Source organism: Artemia franciscana, chromosome 19, assembly GCF_032884065.1.
Source record: "Artemia franciscana chromosome 19, ASM3288406v1, whole genome shotgun sequence".
Taxonomy (NCBI): Eukaryota; Metazoa; Arthropoda; class Branchiopoda; order Anostraca; family Artemiidae; genus Artemia; species Artemia franciscana.
The window spans coordinates 11,633,384-11,658,189 of NC_088881.1; the positions used below are offsets into that span (position 1 = coordinate 11,633,384).

The following is a 24,806-nucleotide window of genomic DNA, read 5'->3' on the forward strand; positions in this document are numbered from 1 at the left end:
TATTAGAAAAACAATGTTTGTAGTGAGTTTTATTTGGACTAGAACTTTCTCGGGACATTATTTTGGAATATGTAATTTTTGGTATTTTTATGGACTTAAACTTTTTGGGGACTTGCCACACTGCCTTTCCATATCAAAAAACACAATTTAGAAACAATACGGAAATTATCAAGACAGTGGAATTCATTTCAATCCGGTTGAACTTCGTTGAAGTAAGGGTGCTAGGGCTGTTTTAAAAAGTTTTTAAACAACATTTTTTGTTCTAGTTTTCAAATTTTTATGTAAGTTATATATATATATATATATATATATATATATATATATATATATATATATATATATATATATATATATATATATATATATATATATATATATATATATATATATATATATTGGTGGGGGCACTTCGCGCCCCCAAGCCCCCCGCGCGCATAAGTCGTTACGCGCCATTGTAGTTGTGTCCCTCTTTTTACAAACAAACAAACATGCATGCATACAACTCGTTTTTATATAAATAGATAGATAGATAGATACAATACAAATTAACTGCGTATAACTTGCGAATATACAACATTCTTCGCTGTCCAATTGTCACTGCATATAGATAGATTGTCAGGTTTACCGACCCTCGAACATGCAACGTACAATTGTCCATGGGAAAAACAATCAGTATTAAGATATATACCACATTTTTCTAATGATTGACCTTGAGCTTTGTTAATGGTGATTGCAAATGCTAATCGAATTGGGAATTGCAATCTTTTAAATTGAAAAGGCAGATCCGTTGGAATCACGGGAATGCGAGGAATAAGAACAGCCTCACCCTCAAAAGGCCCTATCAAGATTGTGGCCTTTATTACGTTTTCCATTGTTTTTTTTTTACGGCAAGTCGCGTGCCATTGCAAAGCTTTTGTGGGTTGATATTTCTTAACAGTATTATTGGTACGCCTATTTTTAGTTGTAGCACGTGTGATGGAAACCCTGAAAGATCCACGGAATTTAAAAATTCAGATGGATAATTAACCGCTTCATTTGGTTCCAAAACTGTGTCGACTGACTTGTAAAGGACTGCCTGGTCTCGAATCTTGGTCAAAACAATATTGTTGATTTCGTGGACGTCTATATTTTTGGGTGGAAGAATCGCTCTTTCACTTAGCCATTTATTATTTTTATAATTGCTTAGAATATTCGGAAATACTTTTTCTATCAATTCATTTTTGGACGTCACTAAATTACAGAATTCAGCAGGTAGTTGTATACGTCCTGAAATTGAGTCTACTGGGAGCTTTCCGTTTCCAATTGCCAGCAATTGATCTGAAAATGTTTAACCAGAGTCATCGTTTTGCAATCGGACACGCATATTTGTAGTTAATTTTAATGTTTTTACGTGTGCCCATAAATTAGAATTTTTCAGGCAAGCATTCATTTCGTCTGCAGGGGTTGATCTAGCCTGAAATCTCCCGCAAACAATATTAATGTGCTGCCAAAGGGTTTCGAATTCTCTCGCAAACCTTTCAAACATATATCCAGAGCCTCGAGCGATTTTTTTGTGTAACATTGTGCACTCGTCCAAAATAATAAGTTTGCATTGCTGCAATACTTTACCCATCCCAGATGATTTGGAAATATTGCACGTGGGAGTTTCTGTAGAATACAAATTCAGAGGCAATTTCAAAGCGGAATGAGCAGTTCTTCCACCAGGCAGCAACGTTGTGGCTATTCCGGACGACGCAATTGCCAACGCTATATCATTTTTTGATCGAATTGATGCCAGAATCAGTTTTATCACAAACGTTTTACCAGTACCTCCTGGCGCATCCAAAAAGAAAATTTCTCCAACGCTGTTATCGACACAATGCATTATCGTATCATAAAGGCGCATCCAAAAAGAAAATTTCTCCAACGCTGTTATCGACACAATGCATTATCGTATCATTTTCGATTTGGGCTCCAAACGACTTCATTTGGAAACATGAGTTATATGTTCTAATCTGTGATAAAAAACGCTTAGATTCTGACTTAGTTCCAGTAAGCAAAGTCTTCAATGGCTATGGTGGTGCAGCCAATAGAGGAAGTTTAACTTTTCCTGAGGCGCAACACATTCCCATTGTTTCACCATTGAATTTCAAGGCCTTGCAATAGGGACAAATTTTAGACATAGTCCCGATTTGAACACATCTACTCAACCTATAATCATCGACTGGGCTGTACCTGAATTCCAGGCGATAACTTTCAGGTTGCTCTGATTCTTCGGCACGCTTTCTTTTCTTACTTTCTCTATCAGCAGCAAGCCTGATTTCTTGCTCTTCTTGTGATTCCTCGGCACGCCTTCTTTTTTTACTTTCTCTTTTAGCAGCAAGTCTGGTTTCGCGTTGCTCTAGTAGTTCCTCGGCACGCCTTCTTTTTTCAATTTCGCTTTTAGTAGCAAGTCTGGTTTCATGTTGCTCTGGTAGTTCCTCGGCACGCCTTCTTTTTTCACTTTCTCTTTTAGCAGCAAGTCTGGTTTCGCGTTGCTCTGGTAGTTCCTCGGCACGCCTTCTTTTTTCAATTTCGCTTTTAGCAGCAAGTCTGGTTTCATGTTGCTCTGGTAGTTCCTCGGCACGCCTTTTTTTTCACTTTCTCTTTTAGCAGCAAGTCTGGTTTCGCGTTGCTCTGGTAGTTCCTCGGCACGCCTTCTTTTTTCACTTTCGCTTTTAGCAGCAAGTCCGGTTTCATGTTGCTCTGGTAGTTCCTCGGCATGCCTTCTTTTTTCACTTTCTCTTTTAGCAGCAAGTCTGGTTTCGCGTTGCTCTGGTAGTTCCTCATCCTCGGCGCGCTTTCTTTTCTTACTGTCTCTATCAGCAGCAAGTTTTGAGCATCTTCCTCGGCTGTTGCCCTTGTAAGTTCATCAGTCATTTTACAGTTAAACATTAATAGATTTCTCCGTGAACTAATGTCTTAAATACCTTTAATGATGTCACCGTCATAACAAACATGACGACAACTGACTACCTTTAATGAAGTCATCGTCATAACAAACATGACGACAACTAACTTCATGACGTTAGTCGAAACACACAAACATGACGTCACTCGACACACACACACAGACAACTATATATATATATATATATATATATATATATATATATATATATATATATATATATATATATATATATATATAGATCTTAATAGATATTAATAGATCTTAAAAGGGCTTAAATTTACTTCTAATAAAAAGCCCCCCCCACTGGTGGAATTACTTGCTAAATCCCCCCACCCTATGGAAAGTCATACAAGGCGCCCTGTGGAATTGGATGCTAGGATCCCGGTGGAATTAAATGCTAGGGGGTCCGGTGGATTTGCTTGATAGAGTTCTCACCTTTCTTTAATTCAAGGTTCTTTTTGCTTATACTTTATCCCTTATGAGCTTATTTCGAGGTTTGTCTTTTCTTTTATAATGCTTTAACTGCTTCTTCTGTAATTTAATTATTTAAAAAAAAAATTTAAATAAAATTTGTATGTAAAAAGGTGTGCGTCATTTAGATTTCTTACAACAACACGTAATCGTTTACATAATTAAAAAATCTATTGCAAATGCTATGTAGCTTAACCTGTCTGGATCATTAATAGAATTTAGCAAGCAGGTGCATCTAACATAGCAAAAATCAATAGCTTTGTTGTATAGTTACACGGCTTGAAGATAATGGTTAGGAAACACACAAACCACAGATTTTTCGAATTGCTTCCGCTAGAAAGTATTTTCTGAATAATAATAATAGAATGACTTGTTGGTACAAATTTCCAAGGCACAGTTCCGTTTAGGGGAAGCCCCTTTCAAATCCCTTAGCGGACCTAAAATCTTCGGAATATAAAGGTTCCTTGAGAAAACATACTGAGAGAAAAAATCTCTTAAAGAATTATATATCATCCATGTATGCACCGTCATTAACACCCCACGTCAAGTAACACCCCCCGATTGCGCCCTTCACTGTTGCAAGCTTGGATTCCCCATGGGGCCTGAACATGCAATTCACGTTAAAATGCGTCATACTTAACATAAGTAAACTTTCCACTATTACATAACAACCAAAGATATCTTGAAACTTCTTGAAAAACTTTTTGTCAATGGAACTGAATACTAGGGCCCCCCAGTGAAATTAGATGCTAGGGCCCCGGTGCTTAGGTTAGGGGGTTAATGAAATGGGATGCTAGGGCCCCAATGTTAGGTTAGGGGCCCGGTGAAATTGGTTGTTATTGCCTCAAAGGAATTGGATACTATGGTCCCGTTAGAATCGATATCCAGGGGGTCCCCATCGGAACTAGATGCTAGGGGGCATAGTGGAATTGCTCACTAAGGTCCAGCGTCTTGAAGGTTCCCCACTAGCGGGTCCTGAAGGTTTTTCCCGGCTCCCGTAAGTTTTTGAAGAAAAAATGCTATCTATTAGGTATTAATCCTAGAAATCCTGGATTATAGAGGCTCCTGAAGGTTTTTTAAAGAACCACCGTATCGTTTAGAAAACGTTCCCTATGACGTAACATGCACCTTCTGGCTGTTGTCGGAATGACAAGATAGGAATAGCTTAAAAGCGGGTATACGGCTGTTGTGGAATGATGGGATAGGGCTGCCAGGGGAATGGTGGAATATGGCTGTTATTGTACCTGATGGGCAGTGACTACTGACATAAATTTCATTAAATCAATTGAAAACTGCTTAGAAGCAAAAAATATGTCGTTGGAAAATAAAACATGTCACCACCTATAACTGCAGTTAACAATGACGCCATCTATGATCTTGGTTATATAGATGGTGGCATTTGGGGAATCCACATTATGTTTGGTCTTATAAAATAAACTGTCGGCACCGAGATTCAAAAGGGGTGGGCTCTGCTAGGGCAGATAGACCCCATACCACTAAAAACCAAAAGAAAAATCGTAGGAACTACTGGTTTTTGGTTATAAATAGACTTAAGATGGAACCAGGGGCAAAAATTACTTCCATTTCGATATCCAAGGTATTTTAACATTACCAAAGGAAAGTTAAAAGCTTAGACTAGTTTCACCTCAGAATATGCTGCCAAAAATGAATGAGGTTCTAAATTAGGGAGGAGATCACATAAGGCCTTCCATTCAGTCTTAAGATACGTAGATCTGTAGAAAATGAAAGATTGGTTGTGTTTATTGCGGTCTTCTTTATTTTAACATATAGAGCAAGTTTGGATCCTTCCCATAGATTCTACGACTCTATCTGTCACATCGATCATCAATAAAAATTAATAAGCTTGGCTTCATTGACGGATACCCAGCATTGATTAGATTAATTACACGTTTTGAATATAAGCCTGCAGCAAAAACAAAACGAAAAAAACTTTTAATCCATGGTTGTCAAAATACATAGTTGTGACCCATGAGAAGGAGGAGATTGTTATGCCGTCCCCTTCTCTTCTATTGCTCTGATAAATCTTTCTGAAAATTATATTTTCCTTTTCAAAGTATTACAGAATATTTCTAAAAACAGCAGAGAAAGGTAAGACTTACCAATCGTAGCCAAACATTTGACTTCATAACTTGATTTTTCTCGTTCTGAAAGAAAAAGTAAAATATCAGATTCTGAAATGCTACGAACAACATTCTTGGCTGATTTGAAAGAAGTATAAAACTTTAAAAAGTTTTGAATGTTTCTTTTTATCGTAGATATTTTATCTTTTTTTTAGTTTTTTTTTCTCTGGTGAAAGGGAAAATGGTGGAAGGAAGGTAAGTGATTCGGATAATCTACTGCCGATAGCAAGAGAATTTGCCGAGTTGCAAGATACCTCGAGATGGTAAGTCTATTTGTGGAATTATGCCGAAATAAAAGCTGTTGAGCTTTCTGCAATCTCTTGCAGGAGGAAAATAGTGACAATAAAAATTTATTATGCGATAGAATTTTGAGCAAGATTGAAAATTTCTTTTGTCAAAAAAGAAATTTACAGCAAAGAAATTTCGGCGTTTATAACTAGTCAAGACTGTGTTATCTAAGCACAAGATTTAACTAGCTGTCATCGAGTTTCAAAGTATGGAAATAAAATGAATGATCACAATATTAGTGTTTTCATATTGCACAATCCTAGGACAGAGTTAGGGCATGATTCTTGGGGAAAGACGAATTCATTCTGCTCATTTTTGAGTTGATTAATTGTCGAAATGTTAAGGAAAGCACATTTTTCCCCTCAATTGAGGAGTTCATTTGTTCCCGAAATTAATTTTCCATTTGATAGAACATCAAAGACAAAGAAGTCAGAGAAAGATTTTCCACTTTTTTTTTCATTTGGCCCTAGAAGGCTGGCCTATAAGGACTATCTTTGGCAATCTCTCATCCTTCATCTGCAGAACGTGTCCAAGCCATTTCAAACATTCTTAAATTACAGCCCTAGAAATTGTGATTGAACCACATTTCCCTCGCAATTTATCGAGAGAAATACGAGTCAAGTGGATATCCCAAACAATCAACCAACAGTTTCTCTGTAAAAGACCTAAGAAATTCTTCTCCGTCTTTTGAAGCGCCAAAGCTTGAGAGCCATTCTCGACCACTGTCATCACGATAGCAATGTAATTCATTTTCTCTTACCCAAAACGCATGTAAAAATAATTCAACAGCCGTTTGTAAATTTAATTAAATAAAAAAACAAGTTTTTTCAACTGAAAGTAAGGAGCGACATTAAAACTTAAAACGAACAGAAATTACTCTGTATATAAAAGGAGCTGTTCCCTCCAAAACACCCTGCTCTTTACGCTAAAGTTTGACCCTTTCTCATAACTCTACTTTTTAAAACAATAAAAAATTTTAGCGTAAAGAGCGGGGCGTTTAAGAGGGAACATCCCCGGTCACATACGGATTAATTTCTGTTCGTTTTAAGCTTTAATGTTGCTCCTCACTTTCAGTTGAAAAAACTTTTTTTTTATTTAATATCTGAAGGTTTTTGAATTATTACATGTTTTGATTTTGGCTCTCAGCACATGAATAATTAAAACAAAACTTGTATATTAATTTTTTGTGGCTAGATGGCTTTCTCATAGTTTTGATCGGACGATTTTAAGAAAAAACGGGTGGGGTAGGAGGCCTATTTTCCCTCCAAATTTTCGGTTAATTAAAAGGGCAACTAGAACTTTTAATTTTCTTACGAACGTTTTTATTAGTTATAATTATACATGGTGTTTTTGCTAGGAGATTTTAATGCCCAGGTTGTTAGAAATAGGAATGGATGATATCCTAGCCTAGGTAAATTTGGTGTAGGAAAAGAAAACAGTAATGGCTATAGGCTTTTGCAATTTTGTACGTATAACAACCTAGTTATAACCAATACGGTGTTTGGTCACAAAATGGCCCATTAGTTGACATGGTATTCACGTGATGGTAAGACAGCAAGCCTTATTGATTATATTATTGTAAACAGAAGACTAGCAGGATCAATACAAGATACTAGGGTGTATAGGAGTGCTGTTATTGATGTTAAAAGTAAAGATCACCATGTAGTAGTGTCTAAGGTTAATTTAAAGCGGAAATTTTGGAAGGGTAACTACCTCCCGGAAAGTTATGATGTTGGTAGACTCCAGGATGAAAATTTGAGAAAAACTTCCAGGAACAGTTGAATACTAAACTTGAGAGCTTAAAATTTGACAATGTGGAAGATGGATGGAATAATTTCAGAAAAACAATTTGTGAAGTTGCTGATGGTGTCTTAGGGAAGAGTGCTAAGACTGCAACTAGGAAAATTAGTGAAAAAGCTTTAGGTTTAATAGAGAATAGAAAGGGTTTGTATAAGAATTATCTGAGTGATAGATCGTATGAAAACAAAAGGAATGCAAGGAAAGTGAAGAAAGCATTAAAATATGAACTGAAGAGATGGCAAGTGGAGGCCATGGATAAAATTGCTGAGGATCTGGAAGATGCGGCTAGACGGCATAATAGTAAAATATTATACTGGCATGTTAATAAATTGAAAGGGAGTAGCCAATCTGGACTAGTCCCAGTTAAAGATAAAATGGGGCCACAATTAGTGATAAGGAAAAAGTTAAAGAAAGATGGGTGGAACGTTTTGAAAATGTGCTAAACCGAGATACAGTTGTTGCGATACCTTGGATGTGAAGGAAAATTTGTTTAGTGAGGAAAAATTAGCGACAGTACTAAAAGGATTAAAAAATAATAAGCCTCCAGGAGCTGATAGTATGATTAATGAGTTTCTTAAATATGGTGACTCTGAGGTTAGGAATAAGCTACTGAAAATTATGAACATGATTTTTGAGAAAGGGGAAGTATCCAATGATTTTAGAAAAACCTCAATTAAACCACTGTATGAGAAAGGTGACAAGAGTGAGTGTCGTAATTATCGAGGCATTAGTCTGGTCTCTGTAAATAGCAAATTACTGAGTAATATGATACTTTTTAGACTGAGAGATGCTGTAGACAAAGTTTAAAAGGAAAAACAATGTGGTTTTAGAAAAGGTAGAGGATGTGTCGACCATATTTTCACTCTTAGGTTAATAATTGAGAAGTCCCATTATGAGCAAGCTTTCGATTCTGTTGATAGAACAGCGTTAACAAAGGTCTTATCGTTATATGGTATACAAAAATACATTAAAGAGATTTCTGTTATGTACGAGAATAATACTGCTGCGGTTAAGGTAGGAAATGAGGTTAGCAACTGGTTTTGTATTAAATCAGGAGTTACGCAGGGTTGCGTTCTATCCCCCTTTATATGGATCATTTTGACGGACTTCGTCTTAAGGAGCACAGGAAAGGCAATTGGAAACCACGGAATCAAAGGAAAAACACCCCTGGACTTGGATTATGCTGATGATTTAAGCATATTAGATGAAAGTGTGAGCAAAATGAACGAAGTTTTAGAAGTTTTTCGAGTTCAGGGTGCTAAAATGGGCTTGAAAATTAATGTTAAGAAGACTAAGTCACTAAGGCTGGGAATAAGTGAAGATGAACAGGTGACATTAGGTAGCGAAAAGATTGATCAGGTTGGGAGCTTCAGTTACCTTGGTAGTATTATTAGTAAAGATGGTGGGAGCAGTGAAGACGTTAAAAGTAGAATAGCTAAGGCTCAGGGTGTTTTTTCACAGTTAAAAAAAGTTTGGAAGAATAGAAAGATAAGTCTGCAAACCAAGATTAGAATATTGGAAGCTACAGTGATGACAGTGGTCAAATATGGTTCTGAAGCATGGGCGCTCCGAAAAGCAGATGAAAATTTACTAGATGTTTTCCAGAGAAATTGTCTACGGATTGTTCTGGGTACTCGGCTGACTGACCGTATTTCAAACAGTAGGTTGTACGAAAAATGTGGTACAATCCCACTTTCTAGGACTATAGTGAAAGAAAGGTTGAGATGGCTAGGCCAAGTTCTACGGATGATGACAGATTACCGAAGATTGTCCTTTTTGGCCAACTGCCTGGGGCTACACGGAAAGCAGGTCGTCCTTGTCTGGGTCGGGAGGATGTCATAAATAAATATTTAAAGGAAATTGGAATGTCCTGGGAGGGTGAAAAGAGGGAGGCTTTAAATAGATTAGGTTGGAGGAGGAGCGTGCGTACCTGTGTTGGCCCGAGGCGGCTTGATTCTGCAGTGAGCTATTAGTAGTAGTAGTAGTAGTAGTATTAGTAACTTATGAAATATTATACGTAAAGAGCTTCTATATTCTATATTTTTATTAGGTGTATGAGAGGGTTCGCCCCCTCTTCAATACGTAGCTCTTTAAACTAAGGCTTAAATTTTTGTCCAAATTCTTTAAGAATGACCCCTGAATCAGAAAGGTCGTAGAATAAATATTTGAAATTACAAACAATACTTTAGCATAAAGAGCGAGGCGTTTAAGAGAAGATGAACCTCCTAATATGTGTAATAATTTCTGTTCGTTTTAAGTTTTAATGCTGCTCCTTACATCCACTTAAAAAAAAATTTCATATTTATATTTTCATTTTTATTTTTTAAAAATACTAGAAAATCCTGCGTCCCCTTCAGGGAATGTTTCTTCCCCGATGATAAATTCTCCATTAAAAGAAAATCCCAAATAACCCTCTCCCCTCGACCCTCCCTTCCAACCAACCAATAAAAATTGCTTATTTTGAAAATAATAACAAAAACGAATGACCGTGGATTTTCTGTTTAACAGACATTTATTCCTTAACGTCTGAATGATTTTCCCTTTATAAAAGAAAAAAGGTATAAACACTTGAAATATGAAGGTGGGGGTATCTGCCCTCCAATCATTTTGCCTCTTAAAAAAGGACTAGAACTTCTGACTGCCAATCCAATGGTTTAGCAGAAGTCCTTACCAAAATGTCTGTTTTTGTCTTTCTGCATCACTTTTTTAAACGTTTATTTATAGATGTTGGTTTTAGGCAGTATTACGTTTGGAAGATTATTTGACTTTATTTCTGCTCTTTTACGGCTTAAAGGGGTTCTTTACTTTTATTGGTAAGCATATTTTGTGGATTTTTTTTTAATAATCTGACATATATTGAGACGAATAGCGTAAATTCCATTTAGATCGCGTTTGTTTTTGGGTGTGTTTTATCCTTTTTCCAAAACTTTCTCAAAATATATCTATTTCTGAGAGATATTGACAAATTCAATGAAATGTGCATAATTATGGTTAGTGTAGAAAGCCTTCCCAGGTATATATTGTTATTAAACTTCCATTTTATTGAATTTTGATTTCAGTCATGTTACGTCATAAGAAAGGCAAACTAACAAAAAATTTGTCTTCTCTAAAATAGATATACATTTAAAACTAAATATGTACAGTGAATAAAAATATACATCCTAAAGAAAACTGATGGGTACAGTTAAATTCGATGAACATCTTTTAACGTACATTTTTATTATTAAACATCATTTTTTTCAAGTTCCAAATTTAATTAAATACCGTCATAAGTTCAGGCTTCCAAAAATCAACAATATTAATCTGTTCTTCCCTAAAGTATTTTTTTTTCTAAACTAAGTACTTGAAAAATGCAAAAAAATTTGCATTTTCTTAAACACTTCAGATCCAGTTAAAAGTTGTAAAATCTCTTACAAGGAGAAAAATGCAAAGATGTCTTCGAGAACGACCAAGCTATACCGAACATCCAGACTTAAGCAAATTTTCATAAAATCAAGCTAAAATCAAGAAACAAAAATGAAAGACAGAAATCTTAGACATATAAAAAGAAATCTTGTAGATTCGGACTTCAATGACAATAATATTTTGTTCCACAGCTCCCCTCTACCCGTTTCCTCTGCTTCTAGATCAGGATGTTTTTCAGCAAAATCTAAACTGTAAAAATTCTCAAGAAGACTGTTAAAACCTGAAGAAATGGACTTCGACGATGCAGTACGGCAGACTGTGAATCTATTCATTGCACCAAAAAAAGTTTATAGAAACTTTGAGTACCGAAGACGGAAGATGCAGCAGTTGGCAAGTGATGACCCAGCCTTCCTTGTATTATTATTTGCATGGATTAGTGTATCATCGATTGCTTTCACGTTTGTGCTAAACCTTAACTTCATGGGTTTCATTAAATTTCTGCTTTATGCTTTATTTGTTGATTGCATAGCTATTTCTGCTACTCTTTCAACTATTTCATGATTTATTTTAAAACATTACTTTTGGAAACCCAAATGCTTAAGCAATAATTTAGAATGGGGATATGTATTTGATTTTCATTTAAACGCTTATTTTGCTTTCTTGGTAATTCATAACATATTCCAGCTCATGTTTTACAGTGTTTTTAACATTGAAAACTTGCTTTTATCCAGAGTGTTTGGTAATATCCTCTGGGTAATTTCCATCGGGCACTATGTATACCTGCTACTTCTAGGGTTTAGCTCTCTAGAAACTTTCCAGAACATCAGAGTTATTTTCTACTGTATTTTGCTGGCTCTAGTGTTTATGTATCAGCAGCAAGCCTCTTTTCTTGCTGTTCTTGTGATTCCTCGGCAAGCCTTCTTTTCTCACTTTCTCTTTTAGCAGCAAGTCTGGTTTCGCGTTGCTCTTGTGATTCCTCGGCACGCTTTCTTTTCTTACTTTCTCTATCAGCCGCAACCCTGTTTTCTTGATGTTCTTGTGATTCTTCGGCACGCCTTCTTTTTTCACTTTCTCTTTTAGCAGCAAGTCTGGTTTCGCGTTGCTCTTGTGATTCCTCGGCACGCTTTCTTTTCTTACTTTCTCTACCAGCAGCAAGTTTTTGGCATAGACTCTTTGAGTAGCTTCCGCGGCTGTTGACATTGTAGGTTCTTCAGTGATTTTACAATTAAACATTTTTCCGTGAACGAATGTCTTAAATACCTTTAATGACGTCATCGTCATAATGACGACATGACGACCTCATGACATGACGTCACTCGATACACAGACAACTTATCTTTATATTTACAGATATATATATATATATATATATATATATATATATATATATATATATATATATATATATATATATATATATATATATACATATATATATATATATATATATATATATATATATATATATATATATATATATATATATATATATATATATATATATATAAATATATATAAATATATATCTATATATATATAAAAATAAGTTGTCTGTGGATGTGTCTGTCAGGTGACGTCATGTTTGTGTGTTGACTGACGCCATGAAGTTAGTTGTCGTCATTTTTGTTATGATGGTGACGTCATTAAAGATATTTAAGACATGCGTTCACGTAGAAATCTATTAATGTTTAACTTTAAAATGACTGATGAACTTACAATGGCAACAGCCGAGGAAGATGCTCAAAGAGTCTATGCCAAAAAACTTGCTGCTGATAGAGAAAGTCAGAAAAGAAAGCGTGCCGAGGAATCAACAGAACAGCAAGGAAAAAGGCTTGAGGCTGATAGAGAAAGAAAGAACAGAAAGCGTGCCGAAGAACTAATAGAGCAACGCGAAAGCAGACTTGCTGCTAAAAGAGAAAGTGAAAAAAGAAGGCGTGCCGAGGAACTACCAGAGCACCATGAAACCAGACTTGCTGCTAAAAGAGAAAGTGAAAAAAGAAGGCGTGCCGAGGAATCACAAGAACAGCAAGAAATCAGGCTTGCTGCTGATAGAGAAAGTAAGAAAAGAAAGCGTGCCAAGGAATCAGAGCAACCTGAAAGTTATCGCCTGGCATTCAGGTACAGCCCAGTCGATGATTATAGCTTGAGTAAATGTGTTCAAATCGGGACTATGTCTAAAATTTGTCCCTATTGCAAGGCCTTGAAATTCAATGGTGAAACAATGGGAATGTGTTGCGCCTCAGGAAAAGTTAAACTTCCTCTATTGACTGCACCACCAGAGCCATTGAAGACTTTCCTTACTGGAACTACGTCAGAATCTAAGCGTTTTTTGTCACAAATCAGAAAATATAACCCATGTTTCCAAATGACGTCGTTTGGAGCCCAAATCGAAAATCCAGATCAATTTATGTCTACTTTCAAAGTAAAAGGGCAAATTTATCATAGAGCAGGGTCCCTTCTACCATTCTCAGGCGAGAATCATACATTTTTACAATTGTACTTCATCAGTGATAGAAATTCTGAATTGAATGCACGTTGCAAAATTTCTCCCAACGTTGAAAAGACAATCGTTTCGCAATTGCAACATCTTTTCCATGAAAATAATAATTTAGTGCGTCTGTTCAAAACAGCCATCGATTTGATGCCTACTGATACGCATAAAATTGTTATTTCCGCTGACAAAACGTCTCCTGGCCAACATGTGCGTATATACAATGCTCCAACTATCGACGAAGTGGCAATCGTTATAGTCAGTGATCAGTTTTTACCGCGAGATATTATTCTTCATAAGCGAAACGCTCAGTTGTTAAGAATTGCTGAACCTCATCGATGCTACGATGCCCTACAACATCCTATCATTTTTTGGGATGGAGCCGACGGCTATCGCTTTAATATTAAATTGATGAATCCAGCCACTAACAAAGAAATGAATAAGAAATGGAGTGCAATGCATTATTATTCCTATAGACTAATGATTCGGCAGAATGAAGAAAATTATATTTTAAAATGTCGTGAATTGTTTCACCAATTCGTCGTTGATATGTATGCTAAAATTGAATCAGAACTTTTGCTATATATCCGCCTGAATCAGACCAAGCTCCACTCTGAACAATACATTCATTTGCGAGATGCAGTTATAAATGATGGTAATACCACAAACGTTGGAAGATTAACAATTTTACCTTCGTCATATGCTGGAAGTCCCTGTCATATGCATGAATATGCTCAAGATGCTACTGCGTATGTTCGACTCTATGGTCGTCCAGATTTATTTATTACATTTACATGTAATCAATCTTGGGACGAGATACTGCAGCTTTTACTTCAAGGACAATCGGCGGTTCATAGATATGATATTACGGCCCGTGTCTTCCGGCAAAAGTTGAAATCACTGATAAACTACATAGTAAAACTTGAAGTGTTTGGGTCAGTGCGATGCTGGATGTACTCAGTGGAATGGCAAAAACGATGTTTGCCACACGCACATATACTAATCTGGCTACATAAAAAAAATTTACTTCGAACGAAATTGATGATGTGATTTCCGCTGAAATACCTGATGAAAATGTCGATAAAGGGTTACATGATATTATTGTAAAAAATATGATACATGGACCTTGCGGTGCACTGAACGCATTCACGATGCATGGCCAAAGGAAGGTGCACAAAGCAATATCCTCGACTTTTAGTATCCAACACAATTACTGGCAATGATGGTTACACACAATATAGAAGAAGACCTACTGAAGATGGCGGTAAAACAGCAATAATAAAGAAGCGTAACGGTACCACCATCGAAGTAGATAACCAGTGGGTTGTTCCATATTCCCCATTATTATCAAAAACATTTAATGCACACATAAACGTTGAATACTGTAACTCCGTAAAGGCAATCAAATACATATGTAAATACGTCAACAAAGTGACATGGCAGTTTTTGGCTTGCAGCCCGAAATCAAAGATATCGACGAAATCGTACAGTATCAGGCTGGAAGATACAACCAAAAATATAGACGTCCACGAAATCAACAATATTGTTTTGACCAATATTCGAGACCAGGCAGTCCTTTACAAGTCAGTCGACACAGTTATGGAACCAAATGAAGCGGTTAATTATCCACCTGAATTTTTAAATTCCGTGGATCTTTCAGGGTTTCCACCACACGTGCTACAACTAAAAATAGGCGTACCAATAATACTTTTAAGAAATATCAAACCGCCAAAGCTTTGCAATGGCACGCGACTTGCCGTAAAAAAAAACAATGGAAAACCTAATAGAGGCTACAATCTTGACAGGGCCTTTTGAGGGTGAGGCTGTTCTTATTCCTCGCATTCCCATGATTCCAACGGATCTGCCTTTTCAATTTAAAAGATTGCAATTCCCAATTCGATTAGCATTTGCAATCACCATTAACAAACCTCAAGGTCAATCATTAGAAAAATGTGGTATAGAATGAACATTGACAAATTGAAGAAAACAAATCAATAAAAAGAAGAAACTAAAAAAAAGAAAACACTAAAAAAGAAAAAAAAATACAGAAGAAACTGAATATAAAAATAAGTTGTATATATGCATGTTTGTTTGTTTGTGAGTTTGCATTTGACATCATTATAAGTATATAAGACTTTGTATATGACGTCATTATAAGATGACACTACAGACCGGGACACGGGATACAAATGACGAACGGGACACAGGGAATATAAATGACGACCGGAACTCTCAAAGAGAAATTACAGACCGGGACACCAAGACACAAATGACGACCGGGACAAGATTTTTCCAAGTGTCAATGTAAGAATGAACATTGACAAATTGAAGAAAACAAATCAATAAAAAGAAGAAACTAAAAAAAAGAAAAAACTAAAAAAGAAAAAAAACTAAAGAAGGAACTGTATCTATATATAAAAAAATAAGTTGTATATATGCATGTTTGTTTGTTTGTGGGTTTGCATTTGACGTCATTATAAGTATATAAGGCTTTGTATATGACGTCATTATAATATGACACTACAGACCGGGACACTACATAATATATAAATATATAAATACAATATAAATGACGACCGGGACACTCAAACAGAAATTACAGACCGGGACACCGGAACACAAATGACGACCGGGACACCGGGACAGAGGGAATAGAAATGACGACCGTGACACTCAAAGAGGGATTACAGACTGGGATACCGGACACAAATGACGACCGGGATACAGGGAATATAAATGACAACCAGGACACAGGGACACAACTACAACGGGGACGCCGGGGGCACAGGGGGATATATAAATGACGAAGGGGACACAGGAAATGTTCGATTAGCAATCACCATCAACAAAGCTCAAGGGCGATCGTTAGAAAAATGCGGTATAGATCTGAATACGGAATGTTTTCCCATGGACAATTATTATGTTGCATGTTCAAGAGTTGGTAAACCTGACAATCTATTTATATGGACAGACAATGGGACAGCAAAGAATGTTGTATATTTGCACTTTCTACGTAGTTAATATATATATATATATATATATATATATATATATATATATATATATATATATATATATATATATATATATATATATATATTCACCCCAACATCTAGTTTATATATATATATATATATATTATATATTACTAGCTGTTGGGGTGGCGCTTCGCGCCACCCCAACACCTAGTTGGTGGGGCGCTTCGCGCCCCCCCAAGCCCCCCCGCGCGCGTAAGTCGTTACGCGCCATATTAGTTACGCGCCATTGTAGTTGTGTCCCTGTGTCCCACCTGTGAATATAGATAGATTTATATATGTGTTTCAAACTACGTAAAAATTGCGAATATACAACATTTTTGGCTTTCCCACTACTGGGAGCTTTCCGTTTCCAATTGCCAGCAATTGATCTGGAAATGTTTGACCAGAGTCATCGTTTTGCAATCGGACACGCATATTTGTAGTTAATTTTAATATTTTTACGTGTGCCCATAAATTAGAATTTTTCAGGCAAGCATTCATTTCGTCTGCAGGAGTTAAACTACGTAAAAATTGCGAATATACAACATTCTTGGCTTTCCCATTTTCTGTGCATATACAAAGCCGTATGTACTAATAATGACGTCATATGCAAACGCTCTTTTTACAAACAAACAAACATGCATACACACAACTCGTTTTTATATAGATAGATAGATAGGTAGATACAATACAAATTAACTGCGTAAAACTTGCGAATATACAACATTTTTCGCTGTCCAATTGTCGCTGCATATAAATAGATTGTCAGGTTTACCGACCCTCGAACATGCAACGCACAATTGTCCATGGGAAAAACAATCAGTATTAAGATCTATACCACATTTTTCTAATGATTGACCTTGAGCTTTGTTAATGGTGATTGCAAATGCTAATCGAATTGGGAATTCCAATCTTTTAAATTGAAAAGGCAGATCCGTTGGAATCATGGGAATGCGAGGAATAAGAACAGCCTCACCCTCAAAAGGCCCTGTCAAGATTGTGGCCTCTATTAGGTTTTCCATTGTTTTTTTTTTACGGCAAGTCACGTGCCATTGCAAAGCTTTGGTGGGTTGATATTTCTTGAAAGTATTATTGGTACGCCTATTTTTAGTTGTAGCACGTGTGGTGGAAACCCTGAAAGATCTATGGAATTTAAAAATTCAGATGGATAATTAACCGCTTCATTTGGTTCCAAAACTGTGTCGACTGACTTGTAAAGGACTACCTGGTCTCGAATCTTGGTCAAAACAATATTGTTGATTTCGTGGACGTCTATATTTTTGGGTGCGAGAATCGCTCTTTCACTTAGCCATTTATTATTTTTATAATTTTTTAGAATATTCGGAAATACTTTTTCAATCAATTAATTTTTGGACGTCACTAAATTACAGAAATCAGCAGGTAGTTGTATACGTCCTGAAATTGAGTCTATCGTATCATAAATGTCTTTTTGTTCCGACGTTAACTTGGAAATGTTATTTTGTTCATACGACAATAGATCATTCGTACTGTAACTTTTTTCACGATCCAATTCTACACATGTCGAAACAGCAGCGATACGGTTAGGTGAAGGCATTCCCAAATCCTGAAGAGGTTTGTTTGCCATACGTACGCACAAATCTTCTATAATAACTAAAGTGTAGTTATAAATTTCTGATGTAAAATCAAATGTCATATCTGACGTCTCTAACTGTTTTCGATGGAGTATATCTTCGGACATTTTTGACTTTTCCCATAACTCTGTAGGAGCTGATGGAGAGCAAGTTGTTAAAATGATGCCAAACAATGCACGAATTCGACTTGGGGTTGACGTTTCGCACTAATGGGGAATATGGAACAACCCACTGGTTATCTACTTCGATGGTGGTACCGTTGCCATTGTAGGTTCTTCAGTCATTTTACAATTAGAAATTTCTCTTTCAACGGTCTTCTTACAATTAAAAATTTGTCTTTGAACGATATTCTTAAATACCTGTGTCCTGGTCGTCATTTATATTCCCTGTGTCCCGGTTTTAGGGTTTGCATATGACGTCTTAAAAAAAGAAAAACCTAAAAAGAAAAAAACTAAAAAAAAAATGAAAAAAAAGGTAAAAATGACATGCCCCTTCTCATATTAAGTCCCAAGAACTCCACAACTTTTTTTCACTAAAGATATTACAAGACCCTTTTTGTATAAAAATTCATCATTGCAGAAGTAGCGTTAAAACCAGCAGGTAAAGATAAAAAATACATAAACACTAGAGCCAGCAAAATACGGTAGAAAATAACTCTGATGTTCTGGAAAGTTTCTAGAGAGCTAAACCCTAGAAGTAGCAGGTATACGTAGTGCCCGATGGAAATTACCCAGAGGATATTACCAAACACTCTGGATAAAAGCAAGTTTTCAATGTTAAAAACACTGTAAAACATGAGCTGGAATATGTTATGAATTACCAAGAAAGCAAAATAAGCGTTTAAATGAAAATCAAATACATATCCCCATTCTAAATTATTGCTTAAGCATTTGGGTTTCCAAAAGTAATGTTTTAAAATAAACCATGAAATAGTTGAAAGAGTAGCAGAAATAGCTATGCAATCAACAAATAAAGCATAAAGCAGAAATTTAATGAAACCCATGAAGTTAAGGTTTAGCACAAACGTGAAAGCAATCGATGATACACTAATCCATGCAAATAATAATACAAGGAAGGCTGGGTCATCTCTTGCCAACTGCTGCATCTTCCGTCTTCGGTACTCAAATGTTCTATAAACTTTTTTTGGTGCAATGAATAGATTCACAGTCTGCCGTACTGCATCGTCGAAGTCCATTTCTTCAGGTTTTAACAGTCTTCTTGAGAATTTGTACAGTTTAGATTTTGCTGAAAAACATCCTGATCTAGAAGCAGAGGGAACGGGTAGAGGGGAGCTGTGGAACAAGAGATTATTGTCATTGAAGTCCGAATCTACATGATTTCTTTTTATATGTCTAAGATTTCTGTCTTTCATTTTTGTGTCTTGATTTTAGCTTGATTTTATGAAAATTTGCTGAAGTCTAGATGTTCGGTATTGCTTAGTCGTTCTCGAAGACATCTTTGCATTTTTTCTCCTTGTAAGAGATTTTACAACTTTTAACTGGATCTGAAGTGTTTAAGAAAATGCAAATTTTTTTGCGTCTTTCAAGTACTTAGTTTAGAAAAAAATACTTTAGGGAAGAACAGATTAATATTGTTAATTTTTTGGAAGCCTGAACTTATGACGGTATTTAATTAAATTTGGAACTTGAAAAAAAAAATGATGTTTAATAATAAATATGTACGTTAAAAGATGTTCATCGAATTTAACTGTACCCATCAGTTTTCTTTAAGGATGTATATTTTTGTTCACTGTAAATATTTAGTTTTAAATGTATATCTATTTTAGAGAAGACAAATTTTTTGTTAGTTTGCCTTTCTTATGACGTCACATGACTGAAATCAAAATTCAATAAAATGGAAGTTCAATAACAATATATACCTGGGAAGGCTTTCTACACTAACCATAATTATGCACATTTCATTGAATTTGTCAATATCTCTCAGAAATAGATATATTTTGAGAAAGTTTTGGAAAAAGGATAAAACACACCCAAAAACAAACGCGATCTAAATGGAATTTACGCTATTCGTCTCAATATATGTCAGATTATTAAAAAAAAAATCCACAAAATATGCTTACCAATAAAAGTAAAGAACCCTTTTAAGCCGTAAAAGAGCAGAAATAAAGTCAAATAATCTTCCAAACGTAATAATGCCTAAAATCAGCATCTATAAATAAACGTTTAAAAAAGTGATGCAGAAAGACAAAAACAGACATTTTGGTAAGGACTTCTGCTAAACCATTGGATTGGCAGTCAGAAGTTCTAGTGCTTTTTTAAGAGGCAAAATGATTGGAGGGCAGATACCCCCACCGTCATATTTCAAGTGTTTTTACCTTTTTACTATTATAAAGGGAAAATCATTAAGACGTTAAGGAATAAATGTCTGTTTTCTCATTTCAAGTCAAAGAATAGAATTTCTGATTTTTTTGCTAGATTCGTGATTAATGCGTATTTTCCTGCCGGAAAGAAAAATTAAAAAGGTTCTAGATTTAGTTTCAAAAATTCTTCGCCAAGAATCGACTACGACTAAAAATTTGGCCGGAACTCTAGGTGTTCTTGTTTCAACCTTCCCAGCAGTGGAATTAGCGCCTTTATATTACCGGAAAGCGGAATCGTTGAAAACTCAAGCACTAAAGCACGCGAAGGGTGATTTTGCGGCTAGGTTTACTTTAACATCCAATGTAATTTCGGAATGGCAATGGTGGTTGAATATTCTAAAGCAATTGAGCCTAGGTCAATTGACAAATATTTGTGCAGTGATGCATCCAAATTAGGCTAGGCACCCTTAGGTGAATATTCCATTAGAACAGCCACAGGTGAATGGTCCTCAGAAGAGAAGGGATTTGACATCAATGTTTTAGAAACGAAGGCCGTTTATCTGGGATTCAAGTGGTTTTGCTCAGGATATTAAAGACACTCATGTTCGGCTGCGTTCAGATAATATAACCACAGTAGCTTATATAAATAAAATGGGAGAAACAAAATCTGAATTTTGTAACTATTTCGCAAATAGGATCTGGCAGCTAGTATTGCATGGTAAAGGGTGGATATCTGCAGAGCAATGTGCCAGGTGTTGCTAATATTGCGGACAAAGCATCTCGAAAATTTGATAATGAAAAAGAATGGAAACTGGATTCTAGAATATTCATTATTTTGAATTCGTTGGTATGTCAGTCAATAGATATTGACCTGTTTGCAACTAGATTAAACCATTTGTTTCATGGAAACCACATCCAGAATGTTTTTCGTAGATGCATTTGCAATGAGTTGGAAGCTTCATTTCTTTTATGCTTTCCCCCATTTACCTTAGTTCTGAGGACCCTTCAGAAGGTAGAGACAGATCAGGAAACTGGCATTTTGATTTTCCTAAACTGGACCACACAAGTTTGATATCCCTTACTATTAAAGCTCTTAATAGGAACTCCTATATTTTTACCAAATGATACTTTTACTTTGTCTCTTCCACAGAAACCGACCTTACACCATCTATTGTCAAAAATATTACGCCTAGCGGCTTGTGTCGTCTCCGGCAAGGGCTTCACCACCAAGGATATTCTCCTTCCACACTCGATATCATCATGGATGGATGGCGGGATTCAACTAAGCGCCAGTACACAGTTTACATTGAAAAATGGATCGACTTTTGTGACTTTGACCTTTGACCTTTCATACGGAACTGTTTCACTGAGGTGTTGGATACAGTGCTATTAATACTGTGAAAATTGCGAATAAATTGCTTTATTCGCAATTTTACCAAGCCTTCAGTTAGGCAGTAATCACATTACCAAGAAATTCATGAGAGGTGTCTTTAATAGAAGGCCTAGTTTAGCCAAGATTTCTAGTATTTGGGATGTAAAATGTGTATTCGATTTATTTAGATTGCCAGCTTGGGATATCGAAAATCTTAAATTAAAGACAATAATACAAAAATTAGCAGTTCTATTGATTCTATCGGCTTGTGAAAGGGTTCAGTTTTTGGCCAGTTTGTCACTTAATAATATGATACATAATGGCAATGGGAGTTTCGATTTTCAAATTAATGTGTTATTAAAAACAACGAAACCGGGCAACCACAAATCAGTAGCTAAATGTCGACCTTTTCAAGAGTCGTCCCTTTGTCCGGTGACGCACCTAGCTGGGTATATTAGGATGACGTCATACCTGAATAGAGACGACGCACTTTATCTTACATATCGTAAGCCTTATACCGCTGCGTCTAAGTCATCTATTTCTAGATGGATAAACGAAGTGTTATTTCTTGCTAGTATACTAGTGTAAGTATAGATACCAGTGTTTATAGTGCTCATAGAATACGGTCTGCCTCAACTTCCCACCTTAAAGCAAGAGGAGTTGAAGTGGACCAAATCATAAGATATGTGGGCTGGATAAATGCCAAAACGTTTGCAAGGTTCTATAATAAACAAATTGAGAGTGGAAAACAGTTATCTGTCTTTTGAAGTTACTCACCGCATTCTGTTATGTTTGAATAATCTTACTACAAATGAATTTTTGTACAGCAGCCTCTTGTTATGAATAGGGCTATTATTGGTCATTAGTGTTGGTCTAGCTCATGCTGAACTTGAAAATCTCAGTTTAACTCGAGGCGAAGCTAAGGCGCTCCTATTGGAGTAGAATTGATAAATTAAACGAAAACTTACCAAGTTTGAAGTTTGATTGTCATTCTACTCCAAAGAAGGAGCACCAGCGTAGCTGAGAGTTCAACTGCCCTCACAGTTTCCCTTCCCATTGAACTCTCAACGTTTCATCATGAGCTTAACCATACAATGACTTTAAAATACTGGTGTTGTTTTTGGTCAATCAAGCGATTGCACGCGTCTATCTCAGTTGAACTCTCAGGTACGCTGGCGCTCCTTCTTTGGAGTAGAATTACAATCAAACTTCAAACTTGGTAAGTTTTCGTTTAATTTATCAATTCTACAGATACTCCCACGTGCAATATTTCCAAATCATCTGGGATGGGTGAAGCATTGCAGCAATGCAAACTTATTATTTGGGACGAGTGCACAATGGCACACAAAAAATCGCTCGAGGCTCTGGATCAATGTTTGAAAGATTTGCGAGGGAATTCGAAACCCTTTGGCAGCACATTAATATTGCTTGCGGGAGATTTCAGGCAAACATACCCTATAATACCTAGATCAACCCCTGCAGACGAAATGAATGCTTTCCTGAAAAATTCTAATTTATGGGCACACGTAAAAACATTTAAATTAACTACAAATATGCGAGTCCGATTGCAAAACGATGACTCTGGTCAAACATTTTCAGATCAATTGCTGGCAATTGGAAACGGAATGAATTGATTGAAAAAGAATTTCCGAATATTATAAACAATTATAAAAATAATAAAAAGCTAAGTGAACGAGCTATTCGTGCATCCAAAATATAGACGTCCACGAAATAAACAATATTGTTTTGATCAAGATACGACACCAGGCAGTCATTTACATGTCAGTCGACACAGTTTTGGAACCAAATGAGGCGGTTAATTATCCATCTGAATTTTTAAATTCCGTGGATCTTTCAGGGTTTCCACCACACGTGCTACAACTAAAAATAGGCGTACCAATAATACTGTTAAGAAATATCAACCCACCAAAGCTTTGCAATGGCACGCGACTTGCCGTAAAAAAAAAAAAAACAATGGAAAACGTAATAGAGGCCACAATCTTGACAGGGCCTTTTGAGGGTGAGGCTGTTCTTATTCCTCGCATTCCCATGATTCCAATGGATCTGCCTTTCAATTTAAAAGATTGCAATTCCCAATTCGATTAGCATTTGCAATCACCATCAACAAAGCTCAAGGTTATTCATTAGAAAAATGTGGTATAGATCTTAATACTGATTGTTTTCCCCATGGACAATTGTATGTTGCATGTTCGAGGGTCGGTAAATCTGACAATCTATTTATATGCAGCGACAATTGGACAGCGAAGAATGTTGTATATTCGCAAGTTTTACGCAGTTAATTTGTATTGTATCTATCTATCTATATAAAAACGAGTTATGTGTATGCATGTTTGTTTGTTTGTAAAAAGAGCGTTTGCATATGACGTCATTATAAGTACATAAGGCTTTGTATATACACAGACAATGGGAAAGCCAAGAATGTTGTATATTCGCAAGTTTTACTTAGTTCAAAACACATATATCAATCTATCTATATTGATAGGTGGTACACAGGGACACAACTACAATGGCGCGTAACTAATATGGCGCGTAACGACTTACGCGCGCGGCCGGGGCTTGGGGGCGCGAAGCGCCCCCACCAACTAGGTTTTGGGGTGGCGCGAAGCCACCAAGATAAATAGATAGATAGATATACATATACACAATAAATTAACTACGTAAAACTACGTACTTTGCACGTGGGAGTTCCTGTAGAATGCAAATTCAGAGGCAATTTCAAAGCAGAATGAGTAGTTCTCCGACCAGGCAGCAACGTTGTGGCTATTTCGGACGACACATTTGCCAACACTATGTCATTTTTTGATCGAATTGATGCCAGAATCAATATTATCACAAACGTTTTATCAGTACGTCCTGGCGCATCAAAAAAGAAGATTTCTCCAACGATGTTATCGACAAAATCCATTATCTTATCATAAATGTCTTTTTGCTCAGA

General features: G+C 36.1%; 1 protein-coding gene across 1 annotated transcript in view; it reads right to left on the minus strand.

Annotated features, from left to right (window-relative positions):
- Positions 1-24,806, minus strand: part of LOC136039287 (acetylcholine receptor subunit beta-like 1) — a 128,358-nt gene that overhangs the window by 72,202 nt on the left and 31,350 nt on the right. The window contains exon 4 of the mRNA XM_065722889.1: positions 5,524-5,568. Within this exon, the coding sequence (XP_065578961.1) occupies positions 5,524-5,568 (45 nt within the window). The remainder of the gene's footprint in view (positions 1-5,523; positions 5,569-24,806) is intronic.